This window comes from Hirsutella rhossiliensis (assembly GCF_020360975.1).
Source record: "Hirsutella rhossiliensis strain HR02 chromosome Unknown scaffold00003, whole genome shotgun sequence".
Lineage (NCBI taxonomy): Eukaryota > Fungi > Ascomycota > Sordariomycetes > Hypocreales > Ophiocordycipitaceae > Hirsutella > Hirsutella rhossiliensis.
In genome coordinates this window covers 587,955-608,919 of record NW_025408669.1, presented here as the reverse complement: position 1 = coordinate 608,919, position 20,965 = coordinate 587,955, and the positions used below count along the sequence as shown (strand labels likewise).

The 20,965-nt window shown below is 41.5% G+C and overlaps 3 protein-coding genes across 3 annotated transcripts; 2 read left to right on the top strand and 1 right to left on the bottom strand.

Annotated features, from left to right (window-relative positions):
- Positions 1-11,137: 11,137 nt before the first annotated feature.
- On the top strand, positions 11,138-13,989 carry HRG_02787 (peptidase family m1 domain-containing protein; the record flags this gene model as incomplete). The annotated part of the gene is made up of 4 exons (XM_044861258.1): positions 11,138-11,397; positions 11,445-12,261; positions 12,336-13,451; positions 13,516-13,989. The coding sequence occupies 4 exons, from the start codon at positions 11,138-11,140 to the stop codon at positions 13,987-13,989; spliced, it is 2,667 nt and encodes an 888-aa protein (XP_044722284.1).
- A 589-nt stretch (positions 13,990-14,578) lies between these two features.
- On the bottom strand, positions 14,579-14,941 carry HRG_02786 (uncharacterized protein; the record flags this gene model as incomplete). Its single annotated transcript, XM_044861257.1, has 1 exon — positions 14,579-14,941. The coding sequence occupies one exon, from the start codon at positions 14,939-14,941 to the stop codon at positions 14,579-14,581; it is 363 nt and encodes a 120-aa protein (XP_044722283.1).
- A 1,463-nt stretch (positions 14,942-16,404) lies between these two features.
- HRG_02785 (AMP-binding enzyme domain-containing protein) lies at positions 16,405-19,654 on the top strand (the record flags this gene model as incomplete). The annotated part of the gene is made up of 6 exons (XM_044861256.1): positions 16,405-16,966; positions 17,022-17,156; positions 17,210-17,292; positions 17,357-17,745; positions 17,794-17,887; positions 17,942-19,654. 6 exons carry the CDS (start codon positions 16,405-16,407, stop codon positions 19,652-19,654), a joined length of 2,976 nt encoding a protein of 991 aa, XP_044722282.1.
- Positions 19,655-20,965: the final 1,311 nt, after the last annotated feature.

The following is a 20,965-nucleotide window of genomic DNA, read 5'->3' as shown; positions in this document are numbered from 1 at the left end:
ATTTTAGTTTAAGAGCTCTTTTATTTCTAGAAATATAGCTCTTTTCTATTCTATAGCTTCTAAGCTATTTATAGCCTATTTAAATATTTTAGGCTTTATAGGATCCTTATTTTCTAGTAAAGATAAAATAGTCTCTTTACTTTTACTATTTAATATAGTGTTTATTTCGGGGTATATAATATAGTCTTTATAAAATCTATTTAGCTTCTTAGGTATATTAATACGGATTTTTAGATCCTTATTTAATCCCTTTTCTAAAAGAGGATTATTTCCCTTTTTTATAGGAGGGTTATCTTCCTTCTCTATAGGAGGGTTATCTTCCTTCTCTATAGGAGGGTTATCTTCCTTCTTTATAGGAGGGTTATTTTCCTCTTCTTTTAAAGAAGAGTTATTACCTTCTTTATATATAGGTTCCCTTTATAAATAATTATCTAGGACCTTATTTATAGAAGGTAAGGTATTAAAATTAAAGTCCTTAAGGTCTTCTTCTTTTTAATTTTCTATAAATTTATTTTCTAGGATAATAATATCTCTAGAAATTATTACCTTTCTTTTCGAAAAGTTATATATTTTATAAGCATTTTTAGTATAGCCTATAATAATACCCTTATAAGCTCTTATTTCTAGCTTATCTAAGGGGTCTTTATTTCTATAATAAATAGTACTTCCGAAGGTCTTAATTTTCTCTAAGTCTTCTAAGGCTAGAGATTTATTTTCCTTCTTTTCTATAAGAGTTTAGAAGCCTATTCGTAAGTAAGGGGTCCTATTATATAAGTAGGCTGCTATTAAAATAGCTTCTCCCTATAGATATTTAGGTAGTTTTACTATAAATAAAATAGCTCGGACTTTATTTAAAATAGTCCTATTAATCCTTTCTATTACTCCGTTTAATTTAAGAGTCCTAGGAGGGCTAGTATAATATTTAATTCCCTTTCTTAAGTAGTAGGGTTTTATTTTATATAGGAATTCTTTTACGTTATCCGAAAAGACTTCCTTTATAGTAATATTATCCCGGTTATTTTTAACTAAGGCTTTATATTCTAAGAATTTATCTAGGGCTTCTGCCTTAGACTTTATAAAAGATATTTCTAAATATCTTATCCCTATATCTAAAAAGGATATAAAGGAGGTATATTTATTATAAGTAGGGGTCCTTATAGGGCCCTAAATATTAATAGTAACTCTATTAAGGTAATTATATACCTTATTAAATAGGGATTTATTCCTTTTATTAGTTACCTTTACTTTAATATAAGCCTTATATTCTTTTATTTTTATAATATCCTTCTTAGGGATAGTTATATCTTTATTATATCTTTTAAAGGTTTCTAGTAAGGCTTTAAGACTTATATATCCTAGCCTTAAATGCTATAAATAAAAGTTAAGGTCCTTTATATTATTCCTTATATTATTAATATTATATAGGAATGTCTTCTTCTTTAAGAAAGGAATTTCTAAAGAGAAGATATAAAGGTTATCTTACTATTTTCCTTTAGATATAATATTAGCCTAGTTATTTAGTAGGAAAATTTCCTTGCTATTAATAAAGGCATAAGTATTTTTAAAATACGATTAGCTTATAATATTTACCCTTAATTTAAGTATAAAAAGGCAGTTTCTTAAGATAAATAGCCTTTTATTATTCGGAAATCTAAAAAGAAGATCTCTATAGCCTTTAATAACTATATAAGATGCCTTTCCCTAATTAACCTTAGTAGAGATAGTTCGAAAATTAATAAGGAATTTCTTTTCCGATACTATATACTTAGTAGTACCGGTATCGTATATAAAATTATAGAAGTTTCTATTCTCTAAGGTTTTATAAGGGATTTCCTTCTCTTTTACCTTATATATAAGGTCTTTAATTCGAGAGGAATTTAAAGGTCCTATTTACCTATTATTAAATACGGCTTTTTTAAGGATATTCGAAGAGATATATACCTTTGCTTCTCCTTCGGAGCCTTTATAACCTCTAGGGGTAGGAGGAGAAATAGAAAAATCGATTTCCGGTTCTTTATCTATTTAATTATCGATTTCTACTTTTTCTGCTTCTAATATATATAGAGAAGAGGGATTTTTCGTCTTCTTATCGACGTAAGAGTCTAATTTAATAGGATTTCCTTCTATAGAAGGTTTTCTAGGCCTCTTAGAAGGTATTCCTTTATTTAAATTTTTTGAATTTTTAGAAAAGCTTTTAAGGGCCTTTTCCGGGTAAAAATAGTAGTAATCTTTAACTAAATACCCTTTCTTCTTATAGTAAGTGCATTATAATATAATTTTTATCTTTTTCTAGGGCTTCTTAGTAAAGAAAGCCTACTTAAGGGGATTTTCTAGAGACTTAGTCCTCTTAAATTCGTCTATAAGACTACTAGAAAGAGACTCTAGATTAAAAGCCTCCGAGTTATTTTAAGGAGCTTATATTATATTAGTTATATAGCTAGAAAACGAGCCCGAAAGGCTATTTAAAATCTAAGCTATAATAACTACTTTTAGAATTATAATATTCTATGCTTTTAGCTCCTTAAATACCTCTTTTACCTTATTTAGGTAGCCTTCTAGGGATTCGAAATCCCTTACTAAAGTATTAAAAAGCTTCTTTATAAGTAGGTAATTCGAAGTAAAGGAAATAGGGTTATATAGGTTTTTTAACCTATCCTATACCTCTTTAGTATTTATTATATGCTTTATTTAGGTTAAAGGACTATCTTTAATGCGAAGAAAAATTAATATAAGTGCTTCTTCTATCTTTAAGTAATTTTCTTACTATATAAAAGTAGAAAGCTTCTCCTTAACTAAAAGAGCCTATATTTAAATAGCCTAAAAGGTATAGTTAGAACTACCCTTAAGTTTAGTAAATTTAAACTTATCCCTAGAGCCTATTTTAGATAATTCGAGGTCGTATAGTTAGTATTAGAATTTCGAAGTTATTACCCGACTTATAGAGAAGATAGGCTTATAACCTATAAGAAGGTATAAGTAATAAGCGTAGAATCGGGTAATCGATAACGTAAGCGGAAAGATCGGTCGAAGGAGTATAGGGTAGGATTTCGTCCGGAATTTATAACGAGTATATAAGGGGCTAAATAATATATTAAAAGAATAGCGTTATAAAGGATACTTATAAACTTGCTTATTCTATCTACTACTCCTAGGGAAATCCTTCGTCTTTTATAGACTATTGCTCGCCTACTAGTAGACTAATTAGTTAGCTTTCTATTAGCTTTCTAGTATATTCTATAGTACTTAAAAAGCTCTATCTATCGTATGTCTTCTTAACTTAGTAGGTGGTCTAATTATAACGTAATAGTTAACGTAAGACTATAGGTTCTAGTATAAGTAGTAGATTTAACTAGAATGTTCTATGCCCTACCTATTCTCGTATCGCGGATATCTTCGGAACCGCTTAGCTAAAATAGGCAATAGGGTATCCGTTCTACTCGTAATTAACTTATGCATTTTATATATATTTTATTTTATTAGGATAGGCTTATCTCGACCCGCCTTTCCTAAAGGAAGGTATAGATATTTAGTAGAGGTCTTTGTCTTTAAGGGTTATTCCCTTAGACTATATTATAGAGCCTCTCTTTACTAGCTTATTTTATAGAGCCTCCCTATACCTATTATTTCTTTATAATAGTAAAATAGGAATATAAGGGTATATTCTTATAATTAAACTAAATCTTCTTTACTTTATAGCTAAAGTAGGATTTTATTTAGCTAAGAAATCTTAGAAGGTAGACTAGTTATACTTACTTAGGTAAGTTTATAAGAAATAAGGGAAAACTATCCCTAAAAAAGTATCTATAAAAAGTATTACCTTAATAAGCTTTCTTAAGTCCTTAAAAACGTTAGTTTAGTTAACTTAAATTTCCTTATATAGCTAGTCTAGCTATATAAGGGTTCGTCTAGAAATTTATCTTTTAGTCTTTTCTTAGCCGTAATATTTATATTTAACGGTCTTTAAGCTCCTTATTTATACGCCTTATTATTAACCTAGCTTCTTTAAAGCTAAGGGGCCTAGGTAACTAAGTCGTATATACTAAAAAAGACCGTTTCCTTAAGCTACTAAAAGAGGGTTTTTTAAACCTACCCTCCTTTAAGTAAGGAAAGCTAACTTCTTAAGTAGTTTCTTCCTAAGTATAAGTTAGAATTTAAGAATAAATTAACTAAATTCCTCCTTAATAAGCCTAATTATCTAATTCTTTTAGACTAGCTTTATAGGCTTAGACGCTATATCTTAAAAGATTCCTTTCTTTTAAAGAAAGTAAAAATAAAATTAAGCTTATTAAAAATTAAGGGTAAAAAGCTACCCTTTTTTATTAAAGAATTTATATAAAACTATTAAGTAATTTTATCGTAAAATTTACCCTTCTATATCCCTCTATTTATATAGTTTATTCCTTAGTAATAAGGTATTCCCTCTATACTTTCTTAAAGGACTAAAATTAAGAGAGGGTATTATAGATATTAAGGGAAGCACTAAAGTTAAAGATAGCTAATTTTTATAAGGGATAATTAAAGGGCTCTAATAGTTAGTCTTAGCCTTATTAATTAATAAGGAAGATAAATACCGGATTTACTATACTAATGATTTTTCCTTAAACTTATAGCTTAAATAAGGGTAGTAGCGTTCGTTACTATTTCTTAGTAACCTATATCTTATCTATCTTCTTTTATAATAAAGGGTCCTCCTTAAGAGACTATTATATTATTTCTTATAACTTCTTTAAAGGGTTAAATCCTTTAAGTTAGTTTTCCTTAAAGACCTATTAGTATTATAATAACCGATAGCTAATAGATTTATAGGCTAAGTAGCCGTTTTATTTAGTCTTTTATTTCGTCGACGAATCCTTATCCTAATCTAAAAGGTCTACTTAAAACCCCCCCCCCTTTTACCCTTTATTACTAATTTTAATAAGGTTCGATTTTAACTAGTTCCTTAATTTTTTAACTAACGGACTAATAGGTCTATTAAGGGACTAGTCGGGCCGGTCTAACTAATAGGTCCGGGCCTAGAGCTATAAGCGGAGCTAGGGCCGGGACTAGGGCAGCTGTTAAAGATAAGGTTAAGGCTCTCGAGGGAAGAGGAGCTAGAAGGGCAGCTATAGCAATAATAGCGGGGGCCGTAGTAAGAGGGGCTATAGTAGCTATAGGGGTAGTAGGTCGAGCTATCTAGGTCGAGTGCTAGCTATAAAGGAATAAGACTACTTATTATTATACTTTAGTAGCTTCTTTATTTAGTTTTTAGCTAGCTTCTGTAAAGATAGTTAAGTAACTATTACTAATAAGCTTTATTAATAGAGATATATCTTATAGCTACTAGCCGGAAAGAGCTTTTATTAGGAACTATTAGTTAGCTTCCTTAAGGATTTCTTCTTACTTAGCTAGCTATAAAGAAGCTAGTAGGTTCTTAGTAGAAAAAGCTCCTAGGTATACTATATAGGTCTTCTTAATATAGTTAGTTATATAGCCTCTAAGGGAGCTATTAAGGTCTTAAGCTTTAAAAGCTATTACCTAAGAGTCTCTTCTTCTTAAAGAGAGATTAGCTTTATAGTACTAATAGATTCCGTTATCGCTATATATATAGTAGTTAGTAGCTTCGTCTTATAAAGGTATTCTTTATAGTAACTCTCGTAGCTACCTAAGGTAGAAGAAAAAGCTCTCTACTATATAGAGGTTAGCTTAGAGAATAGGAAAGCTCCCTTTATAAATTCTATTACCCTAGGATAAAGAGGGGGCTTAAGAGGGTCCTACTTATTAAAGAAGAATAAATTATAAATAGTTCTATCTATATAAGCTTATAGCTCCTTTACCTACTTATTTTAATCTTAGGGCTTTATAAGAATTACTTTATAGACTATAAGGGAGGTAGAAGAATCGTTTTTTAATATTATTATAGAAGGGGGGGTAGAAAGGTTAGTTATAAATTAGCTTTTTTAGTAAGAGGGGCAAAAGGAAGCTATAAGAGATATATAAAAGGTTCCTTTTATAGTAGCTAGAAGGTATAGGAATTATATTCCTCTTAGGCTTATAGCTTTTATAAAGAGAGATATTAGAAGTATATATAAAATATATAAAGGTAAAATTAAAAGTAAGGGGTTAGATAGGTAGGTTAAAGATATTTAATTCTTATAAGGGTAGTAATTATAGTAAGAGAGTAATTATTATATTACTTTAATTCTCTTTCTTTTCTTTATCTAACGCCCTTCTTTATACTTATTTAGTATCTCGATTAATAATAAAGATCTTACTAAAAAAAGCTATTAATATCCTCTTAATTACTAAGCTTTTTACTAGTTTTTCCCCTCCTTTCTAGCCGTTACCGGTATATCTATCTTATCTCTCGCTACCTTTATAGGAAGCTATCGCTACTTTTACTTCCCTTTATACCCTTACCCTCCTCTTTTTACCTCCTTTTAGCTTATTCTTTTAAACCGGTTTTTTAGCTTCCTTAGTCCCTCTTACTAAGGGGTATCTCTAAAAACTATAAAATTAAGCTATACTTCGCGATATATATAAGCTAGGCTTATACTTCTCTTTTTTTTTTCCCTTTATAGATTATTAACCTTCTTTTAATAAACTATACCTAAGCTTATACCTTTACTTACTTTATAATAAAAGTAAGTATAATATATAAGATTATAACTTTTATAAGACTTAAAGGATATATAAGATTAAATATTAACTACTAAGTAAATCTAGCTATTAATTAAAAAAGAAGAATTTAAGAAATTTTATATAAATAGTAAGACTTATTATTATAATATTAAGTAAGTTTTAAATTAAATTATTTTAAACCCCTTTTTAAAAAAAGGTTATTTTCTTAAATTATTAAAAAACTATAAATACTTTTTTAAGTTTTAAAGCTAGAAATATTATTTTTAAACTTTATTTAATATAAATATAAATATTTCCTTTAAATTAATATTTATATAAGAACCTATACCTAATAAGTAGTATTACTATTATAAGCTTATTATTAAAATATTTTTAAAGCTTTATAAACTTTCTTTAATAATATTAATAGTTATAGTAATATACTATAATATATTATATTTAGTAACTTTAATTTTAACTTATTTATATTAATAAACATAGTATTTTAGTATTTTAAATATAAATCTAGCTTATAATATAAAGCTTAAAGAATATAGACTTATTATAATATATAAACTATAATATACTTTTATTAAATATAAATATAAGACTTTTAATTAAAATATAATTTTCTTTTTTTTAAATATAGGTTTAAGCTTATAAGCATATTAAAAATATAATTACTTTAAAATAGTCTTAATATTTAATAGATAACTAAATTTCTATTTTAAGTAATATATCTTATTAAGCTTATCTTAGGCTTATAATAACTATATTATAAGTAAACTTAAAGCTTAGTAAAAATATAATTAAGCTATTTATACTAGTTTAGTAAAATAAAATTAAGTATTAAGAATTCTTATAAGTAAAAAACCTATAGTTTATATTTATAATATATAGTAACTAGTAGCTAAACTAGTACGAAGGCCGGCCTTTAGGCTTAAATTAGCCCCTTAGTATAACTCGCACCTCCTGCCCCTTTAAGCTCTATAATCCCTTTTCTATCTACGCACCCGTTGGTGCGTGATCTATTAGAATACTCTCACACCCTTCCGCACGCCTTGGTCCGTGACAGTTGCATAGTAGGCCGCGCGAAACATTCTTAGAATAGTGAGATGTCACATTTAACTACTGCACCACGCCGGCAAAACTAAAATGCATACTCTAGCATTTGGAGCTCTAAGTGACGCACATAGCCTATGTTTGACATGGGATGTGACTGACTTACTTCACAAAGCTCGGTAATCGACGAATGATGGCGGTCCTCGCTGGAAGACAAGGGTAGCAACGTTAGGGACCCGTTTTAATTGAATACTGCCAGGGGCTTTAAAGCCCTGGCCGATTCGAACCAGGGTTACAAACAAATTGATCATTTTTAAATATCCGCAGGTTTGAGGCTTAGCGGGTCACCTCGCATGACCTATTTGGTAGGTCACACAAAGCCTGGAGACTCACACAAACCTGGAACACCCACCAACATACTCCCTAGCAACCCGTTTCGCACCTAAACCCACCCTAGTCTGATCAGCGCTATGTAGCGTACTATCGCTCGCCACTACCATGATACACGAATTCGTTATTTTTGAGACTAGGGAAAAGCAGAGTGACACCTCAGCAGAATGGGTTCTAGAGGTGCACATATAGTGCATGTGCCATGTATTAAGGAATGTGATATCGGCTGAAATGTACTTGCTTAGCAGCAGGCCGCCGATAACTGTCCTAGTCAGTCACAAACAGCATTCAAATAAAGAAGTCAGCCCGAGGAGTAGAATAACTTAAAGCTTAGCATTTAATTAAAACATATTTATTACCCACCGCTTTATCTAATATAAATACTATACTCCTATAAAATAATTTTTTTAACTAAGCAATTCTCCTTCTATAGTTTTCAATTCTCTCTCCCTCCTACTAGCTAAAAAGGATTGCTACTATTCTTCTATATTAACATTATCATGCAACTCAAGACTTTAACCATTTTTATTGTTATAGCAACTGTGGCCGCTAAGGCCCCTCCTAAAGTCATAAGCCGAATTGGTAATTGGAAATTCCACGGCTGCTATAAGGACAATCATAATAAGCGGACTTTCCACTATCATAAGGATGGGTACCATAATAAAGACATGACCCCTGATAAATGCCTCCTTATGTGTAACGCAATTGGTTTTAAGTATGCTGGCTTAGAGTCTGGCTTTAGGTGTTTTTGCGGCACTAAGGCTGATTTAGATAGGGCTGGTGCAAAGAAACTTGATAAGGGAAAGGGATGTACAAGCGGATGCACTGGCAAGAAGAAAGTTAGTTGTGGCGGCCGTTCGAACTTATTAGTATATGCTCTAGAAGGTTAAGAGTGGGTTAAATGCTATAATATTCTAAGCGCGATTAAAGTTAAAATCTAATATAAAGTATTAAGTTCTTTCTTCTTACCCTAGCTATAGAAAGATAATACTTAAGTATAAGGATCTAAATTATTAAGTTATTAATATATTTATATTTAATTATATTATCTTAAAATAAGTATTAAAATACTTATAAGTAACTATATATAAGCTTTAGTTAATTACTTATAAGTTATTTCAATATATTATTAAAACTTATAAGGTAGCTAAGCCTTATAATAGTTACTTTATATTATTTATAAATATATTTAGCTTACTTACTTAATATAAGTTTAAATAAGTTTATATTAATTATTTATATTAATTACTTATATTAATTATATATATATAGTATATTATTATTTAAGATAAAGAGTAGATAAATATTATTTAACTTAGAATATTTAAAAAAAAAGTATAAAAAGACTATAAATATATAAAGATATATTAAGAATAGTTTATTAAATAAACTAAGAGAAATACTTAATCTTTATATAAATAAAACTATATAAATCTTATTAACTATTATTATTATATATATATCTAGTATATTCGTTTTTATTTATTACTTTACTCTATACCTCTTTAATCTTACTAAGTATATAAGAAATCCTTTTTAATTATAATTTTAATATTATATCTTAAATCTTAATATATTACTAAAATCTATTAAATTACCTTAAGTTTTATATTTCTTTTCTTTTAGCCCCTTTATATCTCTCTCTTTTTAAAATCTTCTTTTTTTCTTTATAGCCCTCTTAAGCCTTTTTATAAAAAAGACTTTTATTAATACTTTAAACTAAATATACCTTATAATATACTACTAGAATCTAAGCTTACTTTAAAGTACTTAGCTAATTATCTTTAGTTTAATAAGTATATAAAAGAAAGGATATTTCTATAGTTTTATTAAAGATTTCTAAAACTTAAGAGTTAAGGAAAAATTAAGTACTAATTAAACTTATTAAATAAGTTAAAAACTAAAAAAATTAAATATCTTTTATACTTATAATATAAGGATATATACTTAAATATTATAGTATATATAGTTAGTTTAAATTTAATTTAAGTAAAGCTATATTTTAGCTAAACTAGTTATTAAAGTAAGTTATAATAAAAGATATATTATAGGATAAATAAGTATAAGATAAAAGAAAGAGTAAGAGATAAGATAGGTTTACTAATAATAGCTAGAAAAGAATAGAAAAAAGAAAAAAGCTTAGATTCTAAGTAGATATTAAAGACTTAGCTAAGGAGGAATTCCTTTATTAATAAAGATACTAAAAGGATATAAATAAGGGCGTTAAATAAAAGAAAGAAAAATATAGAAAAAAAAAATTTAACTCCTTACTATAGTTATTACCCTTTAAAGACTTAAATAACTTTACCCTACCTATCTTTCTTATAAAGAGATAAATAAGAAGTATATATAAAATATTTTAAGGCAAAATTAGTAGTAAGGGGTCGGATAGGTAGGGCAAAGTTATTTAAATGTTTAAAGTATAATACTTATAGTAGGGGAGTAATTATTATATTAAGAAGCCTTTAAAACAGCCCTGTAGACCAAGGCAGTAACCAACAGGCAAGCAAGCATGTCATCTGGGCTCGCGGTGCGCATGCTGGCGCCTCGACGCGCCGCCGTCTCGTCGTTGCCGCCGTCGGCGGGAGCTTCAGCACTACCAGCGGCAGCTCCAGCAGCTCCAGCCTCAGCAGCAGCGCCCCCCGTTGCAGCCAATGACGAGATGCTTGTCGTTGGCCCGCCGTATGCCGGGCTCCTTTCCCTTTAACCGAATTGACCCCTCAATCGCGTGCGAGATTCTCCGCAGCCGTGTCGTCTCTCCCCCTCCCCCCCACTTCTCTCCTCGTCTCCCACTTCCCCCCCGCTTCCTCTCCACTTCCCCTCCTCTTCCTCTCCCACTTCTCCTACCCTATTCTCCATCATCGCTTCTCCTCCTCTACTCTCCATCATCGCCTCTCCTGCAAGCAGCGCCGTCATTTCAAGCGCTTCAAGCTAACTCATTTCGAGGCAACTCAGTCCTGTCTCTCGGCAGCAGCGGAGATACGCCTCGCCGCTGTCCTCGGCCTCGTCGACCCTCCCCCGCCCTCGACCTTGTCGCCCGCCACAGTCGCCTCCGGCCTCGCGCCACTGCTCCTACCGCAGACAGACCATGTGCAGAAGCCGCGCCGGAGTCGACGTGACGGGTGGCGGTGGTGCCAGCGCCTCGGACAACGGCCGAGAGCTGCTCCCGACAAATGTCGTGCCTCGGCACTACCACGTCACCCTCGAGCCCGACTTTCACACGTCCTCCTTTGACGGCTCCGTCGTCATCGACCTCGACGTCGCCCAGGACTCGTCCTGCATCTCCCTCAACACCCTCGAGCTCGACATCCACAGCGCCTCTGTCTCTTGCAACGGAAAGGCCCTCAGGTATGTCCCAGTCCTTGTCTCTACGCAGCACCATGCTAACCTCGCAGCTCCGCCCCCCGCATCTCCCGCGACGACGCGACGCAGGTATCCAAGTTTGACTTTGATGGCTCCCTCGCAAAGGGCTCCAAGGCCCAGCTCAGAATCAAGTTCACGGGCCACCTAAACAACGTCATGGCCGGCTTCTATCGCTCCACCTACAAGAAGGACGATGGCTCCACGGGCATCCTCGCCACCTCCCAGATGGAGCCCACCGACGCCCGCCGCGCCTTTCCCTGCTTCGACGAGCCCGTACTCAAGGCAAAGTTCACCGTGACCCTCGTCGCCGACAAGAACCTGACGTGTCTGAGCAACATGGACGTTGCCTCCGAGTCCGAGGTCCGCTCCGTCAAGACTGGCGCTGTCAAAAAGGCCGTCCACTTCAACACGTCGCCCCTGATGTCCACCTATCTCGTCGCCTTCATCGTCGGCGAGCTCAACTACATCGAGTCCCGTGACTTTCGCGTCCCCGTCCGCGTCTACGCCCCACCCGGCCAGAACATTGAGCACGGCCGCTACGCCCTCGACTTGGCCGTTAAGACCCTCGGGTTTTACGAAAAGCTCTTTGGCATCGATTTCCCCCTTCCCAAGATGGATCAGGTCGCCATCCCGGACTTTGCCCAGGGTGCCATGGAGAACTGGGGCCTCGTCACCTACCGAGTCGTCGGCCTGCTCCTCGACGAAAAGTCCAGCAGCGCCACCGCAAAGGAGCGCGTGGCCGAAGTGGTGCAGCACGAGCTTTCCCACCAATGGTTTGGCAACGCGGTCACGATGGACTGGTGGGAGGGCCTTTGGCTTAATGAAGGCTTCGCAACATGGGTCTCGTGGGTGAGTCCTTGCAGCCGTTCTTGTTCTTTGGCCTTGGCTACTTCAGGTGCGGTGGCTAATCTGCTCCGTCTCAGTACTCTTGCAACGCCTTCTACCCCAAGTGGCATGTCTGGCAGACATACGTCATCGACAACTTGCAGTCGGCCCTGGCGCTCGACTCTCTGCGAAGCAGCCACCCCATCGAGGTACCCGTCAATCGAGCCGACGAGATCAACCAAATCTTTGACGCCATTTCCTACTCCAAGGGCTCGTGCGTCTTGCGCATGATCTCCACCTATCTCGGCGAGGACACATTTTTGGAGGGCGTGCGACACTATCTCAAGAAGCACGCCTACGGCAACACCCAGACGGGAGACTTGTGGGCGTCGCTGAGCGCCGCCAGTGGCAAGCCGGTGCAGGACATCATGGCGACCTGGACCAAAAAGGTTGGCTACCCGGTCCTCACCGTGACCGAGGACGAAAAGGCCGGCACCATCCACGTGAAGCAGAACCGCTTCCTCAGGACGGGCGACACCAAGCCGGAGGAGGACCAGGTTCTTTACCCCGTTTTCTTGAACGTGCGCACCAAGGACGGCGTCGACAAGTCTCTGACGCTCTATGAGCGCGAAAGGGACTTCAAGGTGTCCGACACCGACTTCTTCAAGCTGAATGCGAACCACACTGGCATCTATCGGACCTCGTACACGCCCGCTCGCCTCGAGAAGCTGGGCAAGGCCGCCAGGGACGGGCTTTTGACGGTCGAGGACAAGGCCGGCATGATTGCCGACGCTGGCGCACTGGCCACGTCCGGGTACCAGAAGACATCGGGCGTTTTGAGCCTGCTTAAGGGCTTCGACTCGGAAGTAGAATACGTCGTGTGGAACGAGATCATTGGCCGGCTGTCGGCCATCCTGAGCGCCTGGATGTTTGAGGACAAGGCCGCCCGGGATGGCCTCGAGGCCTTTCTCAGGGACCTGGTCAGCTCCAAGGCACACAAGATGGGCTGGCAGTTTTCCGACGGCGACGGCCACGTGGAGCAGCAGTTCAAGGCCATGATGTTTGAGACGGCGGGCATCTGCGGCGACGAAGCCGTCATTGCGGCTGCCCGGAACATGTTTTCCAAATTCATGGGCGGAGACAAGGCGGCCATCCACCCCAACATCAGGAAGAGCGTCTTCGGCATCTGCCTCAAGTATGGCGACAAGGAGGAGGTGAGACTTTTCGGCCCCTGTCGCAAAGAAGATGGCTTGCTGACTTGACGGTTTTCCTGTCTAGTATCAAAATGTCCTCGACCTCTACTGCTCGTCGTCGAACAGCGAGGAGCGCAACACTTGCCTCCTCTCCCTCGGCCGGGCCAAGGACCCCGAGCTGACGAAGCGGACGCTGGGCCTTCTCTTTGGAGACGAGGTCAAGGACCAGGATGTGTACATGCCCGTGAGTGGGCTGCGCTCGCACCCCGGGGGCATCGAGGCCATGTTCGGCTGGATGACGAGCAATTGGGAGACCGTGTACGAGCGATTACCTCCCGGTCTGCCCATGCTGGGCAGCATGGTGATGATCATGACGTCGGGCTTCACTACGCAGGAGCAGCTCTCGCAGGTGGACAAGTTTTTCGCCGCCAAGAACAACAAGGGCTACGACCAGTCGCTGGAGCAGAGCAAGGATGCCATCCGGTCTAAGGTGTCGTGGGTGGAACGTGATCGCGAGGACGTGTCGGCGTGGCTCAAGGCCAATGGCTATTTGCAATGAAGTGTGATTTGAGTGGAGACGATGGTGTCGTTGACGGGCCACCAGGAGTCTAGAAAAGCCGAGTTGCACTTGTGCGATTGACTGCTCGGAGCCGATGACTTGATGGCGTTTGATGAAGGCAGATAAACCACGGATAATTGATGTGTGGTGGATGTGTGCTGATGGACGAGCATAAGGTAGCTTCTCTTGTACTTGCGGTTTCACGCGCACTTATGAAGGCATTACCAAGGATTGGTGATTCGCGGTCCGTCATGCATGTGAAGACGACTCAACAGCATGGCCTGAATCGGACGTGGTAAGCACGCGACGATTGGATAGGTCGGCTGACCGAAAGCCGAGCTCTGGCGCTGCCTTGCTTAACAAGCGGCAGGGGCTTTACGGAACTTCAGCGGAAGTCGACGGTGTAAGCCAGCGGCCCTTGTCTAGCAATATGCCGCTATCTCGCGAAACTCGTAAAAAGTCATTGAGTGAATCAAGCAAGCACAAGAATTCGGATCGTCAAGACTTGAGCTGAGGTCCAACACATCACCTTGCTAGACTTAAAGTTACGAGAAGCACACTTCATCTTACGTATATAACTCAGAGTCCGTCATTGCACAAAAAGCAGGCCAAGGCGTCCACCCTCTTCAAGCCACTGCATCAAACCAAACAGCAACATGACCAAGAAGATCCTTGCAGTCTTTGGCGCCCAGGCAACCAGGGCGACTCCGTCACCCGGGCCGTGCTGGGCGACGCGGCGCTGTCCAAGGAATTTGCGGTGGGCGGCATCACGCGCGAGGTGAGTTAGCCCGCGGCCCAGGAGCTGGCGGCCAAGGGGGTCGAGATGGCCCAGGTGTGCCATGATGATGACGATGACGATGACGACGACGACGACGATGATGATGATGATGATGATGATGATGATGATGATGATGAATGGAGGAAATACTGACCGAGCGCGCCAGGCCGACATGTCGGACGCCGGGGCCGCCGCCCCCGCCCCCGCCCCCGCCGTGTCATGACGGTCAAGCGAGCTTTACTGAGCCCCACACTGCTGACTGCAGTTGCGACACTGGAGTAATTAGAAAGTATCTTGATTTGTGATGGAATAGTCGCGATAGCCTTGCAGTTATTATTTGAACCCCCGTTAGCAGTACCCGTTGCCTAGGCCCTTTAGCGCTCAACTTAGTGGTAACCCAAACCCCAGGTTGGCCCCCTAAGGCGACCCCCTAGGCAACGGGAAGCTGTAGTCTATTGTGCCAGCTAGCCTGGCTTAGAAACTTACTAACTCGGAACGGCGGGTCTATACGTAGATTTTAGCACGAGCTGCTCTTCTAGACCTTCTCTTGTTAGGCGTCCGACCCGCTATCGATCGCCAAGAGCGTTCCAACTTCGTGAGTTCCTACGATATAAGCTCTAGAGCCCTTAAGTTACCGGCTAGTTGTATAGGGAAAAACCGGTAACCCGGGAGGAAAACCTATGTACGACGATCTCGTCTTCCTCGACCCAATGGCGGGCCGTTGTAGGCAGAATGGGTCGCCTGCAAGTAACCCGGGCGGGGCCCCCTCCGCTCTGCAGCCTCGGCAAGCAATATCGCGGATTGCGGCACGCCTGACTCAAGCCACGTGGGACTCTGGTCTCTAGCCCGTCTGAAGGGACATGATTAATTCAACGTCAGGTGGGGTCAATGATTCAGGTGCATTGCCTTGATTCCATTGGGACAATGCAAGCAATGCAGCCGCATAGATGGCATACTCCACTACGGCACCGCCCCTCTTGAAACGCAAGTCTACCTTGACAGGTGTCCATGACGGTGCTCCCGGGGCGAGGAATCAGACGGTCACTTACACTTTCATCCCAAGTATACGTGATGATTGGCCATGGGCTGACTCGAAAACCTTCCGTTCCTGACACGGGCCATGCATCTCACTCGGCCGGGCTCGGTAGAGGTCCTTGTCTTTATGGCTTCGTCATGATTTCATAGAGGCATTTAGGACAACTGACTTCTTGGCGTTGGTTTTCAAACTTACGACAGTGAGCTGTGCCGGGGCGAAACCCATTCCAGAATAACCAGTCACCAATCATTCGACAGGGGTCCTCAGCGGCCCCCGAGGAATTCCATAGGGCTGGAATCTCGACTCTCCACTCTGGGGTAGTGCATTCACCTCGCCAGCGAAAGGAGTAATAGCCTGTTTGAGATGCAACATGATGTCGTCCAAGTCTCCACTCTGGGGTGTTGCATTCACAGCAGTGGCAACAGCCTGTTTGAAATCCGACTTGATGTAGTTCGAGTTAAGGAGGACTCAACAGTGTATAAAGACTCAACTCATCTCCAAGTGGCGAAAAGATAGAACGCAGGCTGGCCATCACTGCAACTTCAACCCCTCTCTGCCATAACCGAGTCTACAGGTCTGCGACTTGCACGTCAAAGGCATCATGGCCCATCACATCGTCGACGCCGCCGCGTCACCGCGCATGGGCGCCTTTAACTTTGGCGATGCCGTCGCCTGCCCCTTTCCCACCCTTACCGCCGCCTTTTACCACCAAGCCTTGCTACATCCCAACTCGAAAGCAGTTCGCGATCTTTCGGGAAACTCGCCCCGAGACCTGACATACTATGAGCTGTCCAAGTACGCCCAAGCTCTCGCGTGCAGGCTGCGCAACCTCGGAGTCCAACCTGGACAGAGGATCCCTCTTGTCGTGAAGCGGGGACTTGAGATGGTGGTTGGCATCTGGGCCATCCTCTCTTGCGGAGCCCAGTACGTCCCGCTCGACGGAGGTGTTGTGCCAGACTCGAGCATCAAGCAGGTCGTTGAGCAGAGTGGAGAGCGTATTGTAGTCTGTCTCTCGACAACCGAGCACCGAACACGACGGACTTTTCCGCACGTTCCGTTAGTTCTCATTGACGAATGCATGCGGGCAGATGCTCGCTACTCTACAGACCAATGGGTAGACCTGGCAACCCCAGAGTCAGGGTGCTATGTTATCTATACATCTGGTTCGTTGCGTTCACAGCTATTCCATTCCAGTGCCTTTTCTGACTTTTTATACAGGCACAACCGGAAAGCCAAAAGGCATCGACGTGACGCATAGAAACGTTACCAATCTCGTCTGTCTAGGCCCTGGAAACCTGGGCATCAGCGATGGCATGCGCGTGGGGCAGGTCCTGAACATAAGCTTCGACATGGGTAAGCTTGCCTGTCTCAAGGGAATACGGCCGACTTGGCTAATCTGAACGCAGCGGCATGGGAAATCTTTGCTTGCCTGTGCAACGGAGGCACTCTCATGGTCCGCGGGTCTCAGTGGGAGCCCACAATTCGTCAGGCAAGTCAATACAACTAAGGTCCAGGATGCACTAGACAGCAGCTAATCATCAACCCCTAAATAGCTTCATGTTCTCATCTGCACGCCTACCATTCTGGCCAAATACCATCCGACGAAATACCCCAACATCAAGGTTGTCGCTACAGCAGGCGAGCCTACTTCTCAGGATCTCGCCGACCTCTGGGCCTCGCACGCCACGTACTGGAACTGCTGTGGCCCGACTGAGACGACAATTGTAAACACTATGTCCAAACACCTGCCCGGGACCCCTGTCTCCATCGGCCGGCCGACCCCGAACAACTCGGTGTATATCCTGGATGGGAACGGCAGGCCTGTCCCCATCGGTCAGCCCGGGATGATGTGGGCCGGCGGCCGCGGCGTGTCCCGTGGCTATGTCGGACTCGAGGCCAAGACCAAGGAGTCCTATGTCCCCAATCCATTTGTCATCGATGGGTACGCACCTCTCCGTCTTATCATCAGGCCAGGACTGATAGCTTATAGGTCCTACATGTACTGCACTGGTGACCTGGGTCAATGGCGCCAAGATGGCTCCATTGAGATTCTCGGTCGCGGCGACGACCAAGTCAAGGTCAAGGCAAGTTTCCCGCTGATTCCGCTCCACTCCTTGTCTTCTGACTTTGTAAACTAGGGCTTTCGTGTCGAACTCGATGGCATCGCATCGTCGCTAGCTTCTGCACCAGGCGTCTCTCGGGCAACGACGTTGCTCATCGACGGTGACCTCTACGGCTTCGTGGTGCCCCAACAACAAAACGTCGAGGCCGTTCTCCAGCACACAAGCAAACTGCAACCCTACTACGCTATTCCGACTGCTGTTTTCCCCATGGACGAGTTTCCAACCACGGCCAATGGCAAGATTGACAAAAAGGCCCTGCGCGTCTTGGCTGCCCAGCCCCAAGTCGACGAGCCGCGACTCGACACCGCCGTCACCTTGACTAGCCAGTCTCCGACTTATACAGAAACTGTTTTGGAGGAGAAGTTGGCGTCTTTCTCCCCGACTGAGAAGGATGTGTCGGACACGTTCGATTTGACGCAGGAACTCCCCAGCAAGCAGCTGCCAAGGCCGCTTCGGGGTCTCCGATACAGGATTTTTATCGTCTATCGACTCTTATTCAGCTTGACTGGTCTCTTGAATGTAGGCGCCCTTGTTGCCATTGTTTTTATGCGCCTCGGTCCGGAATGGCTGGGCACTCTGACTGCTGCCAATCTGGTTCTGGCCGTCCTCATACGACAAGATATGGTCATCAACGCTCTCTATACCGTCTTCTGCTCTGTGCCCAAAGCAGCTCCGCTTTGGCTTCGAAGTAGCTGCGCCAAGGTTTACCACCTTGGCGGCGTCCACTCGAGCGCCGGAGTCTGCGCAACACTGTGGCTACTGTCGTCTACAATTGCATCGACGACGACATTTGTCCAGGGACACAACACCACTGATTCGATGGCGACCTTGGTTATTTCCTGGCTCCTCTCCGCTATCTTGAGCACGATGGTATTTTTCGCATGGCCGTCGATTCGCAGGCATTACCACGATGTCTTTGAAAATATGCACCGATTCCTCGGATGGACCGCGCTCTTTCTCTTCTGGGTTCGTACCTTTCTCTCCATTGAGAAGACGAAGCCCCTGGACCAGGACCTTGGCGTTGCGCTTCTTCGGAGTCCTCAATTCTGGATCATTACCGTCGCATCCTTGAGCATCGCCTCCTCGTGGTTCTTTCTTCGAAGGGTATCCGTCGAAGCGATTCCTCTTTCCGAGCATGCCATGCGGCTGCATTTCAGCTACACGCAGCCGACCAACGGAAGTTTCACACGCATCTCCACCCGACCTTTGTTCGAGTGGCACTCTTTTGCAACGATTCCAAATGCAAAGACGGCTACTTCTCGCGGCTTTTCTCTCATCATGTCAAACGCCGGAGACTGGACCAAGTCACAGATCCAGAAGCCCCCGACCAAGCTGTGGGTTCGAGGGACGCCCACTTGCGGCGTCATGAGAATCGCAACCCTCTTCAACCGCATCGTCGTCATCGCCACTGGATCTGGAATCGGTCCTCTGTTGGGCCACATTGCGCACCCAAGTTGCCCTACCCAGCTCATCTGGTCCACTTCGTCGCCCGACACGCTCTTCGGACAAGACATTTTAAACGTAGTTCACAGGTCGATACCCAACGCAATCATCCATAATACCAAGAAGAGCGGGCGGCCCGACCTTGTCAGGATGGGCTACAATCTCGCCAAGAGCTTCAATGCTGAGGCTGTTATTATTATCGCAAACGAAAAGATTACAAAAAAGGTCGTATATGGTCTTGAAACACGGGGCGTTCCGGCCTATGGAGCGATTTGGGATAGCTGAGCATTTCGGAGGTGTTTTTAGTAGGCATTGGTTGGTCGTTAAGGAGCACAGCAATATATTTCAGCATAATACATTGCATCTACCAGGTCCGTGTTGATACGATGCTGCGGGAGGGGGGAAGTTCAAGGCCATTAATATCCGCGCCGAACCACTTTCCTAAAGAAGCTACCTTGTAGAGAACGGCCAGAGAACGCCACGGGACGACATCATCCTGCGGCGGCTCTCACGGCGAACTCGTCAGCCTTGTCTCTCCTTACCGCCTCCCTTAATACTACTACTATACGAGGAGCGGCCCATATTCTTGGTATATAAAGGGGGTTCCCTAAACAGCTAATAGTTAGTTCTAGTCTTAATTTTATTCTCTTTCTATACTACTACCTAGTATTATTTCTAAGGCAAAGGCTTTTTTTTTAATATTATTGCTCGTATATAGCCTCTAGGGCTATAGCGAGGCTAATAGGGGCCTAGGCCCCTATTAGTAGTCCTAGCTAGCTATAGAGCCCGGGGGCTTATAACTAATTAGGGAAAGGGTAGCTATAAAGGCAAAGATAAAGGAAAGGTTAGTCTAGTTCCTCCCGCGCGGTGATTTTCCCCCCTAAGGGCCCTAGGGCCCCTAGGTTACTCCTTTTCGAGCTACTTAGCTATCCCTATCTCTATTTTAGCTAAGAAGGTTAGAAGGGCTTCCCTTCCTTCCTTAGAGCTATAGAGAAAAGGTAGGCTAAGGGCCCCCTCCTAGCTCTTAGAGGTCTAGTAAAGGACCTCTCTTTCCCTCTTATAGTTCTTAAGGTATATAAGCAAAAGCGGAATTTTAAGAAATCAAGGAATCACGTAAGACTACGTGATAGAGGGGAAGAAGGAGTATAAGGTAGGATTTTCAATAGAATTTATTGGTAATGTATTAGTGTGTAGAAGAGGTGTTAAAGTTAATAATTCTCCCTCTATCTACCAGCGGACATGCTGTCTTATATAGATAATTGTAGCTGAACGGAAGAACCTTTCGGGACCAGATTTAGGCTGCCGTATAGCCCCGAGACTAAGGAATTCAGTGATACCTCGAGTGTATTAGGAAGTGTCTTGGTTCCACTAATATTCGTGTTTGAAGGAGGTTGGTCGTGCTGGTGTTCTTAAGAGGTCTTAGCTAGCATTCTAAGCTAGCTCTATTTCTTCGATTCCCGATTATACGATAACCGGCAACCCGTTTAATATATAATAACATGTAAAATAACGAGCGATTCTTGCTCTATAATATAGAATTTTGTCTATAATTAATATACTACTTATTAGCTTATATAATCGGGAAAGTATATTATA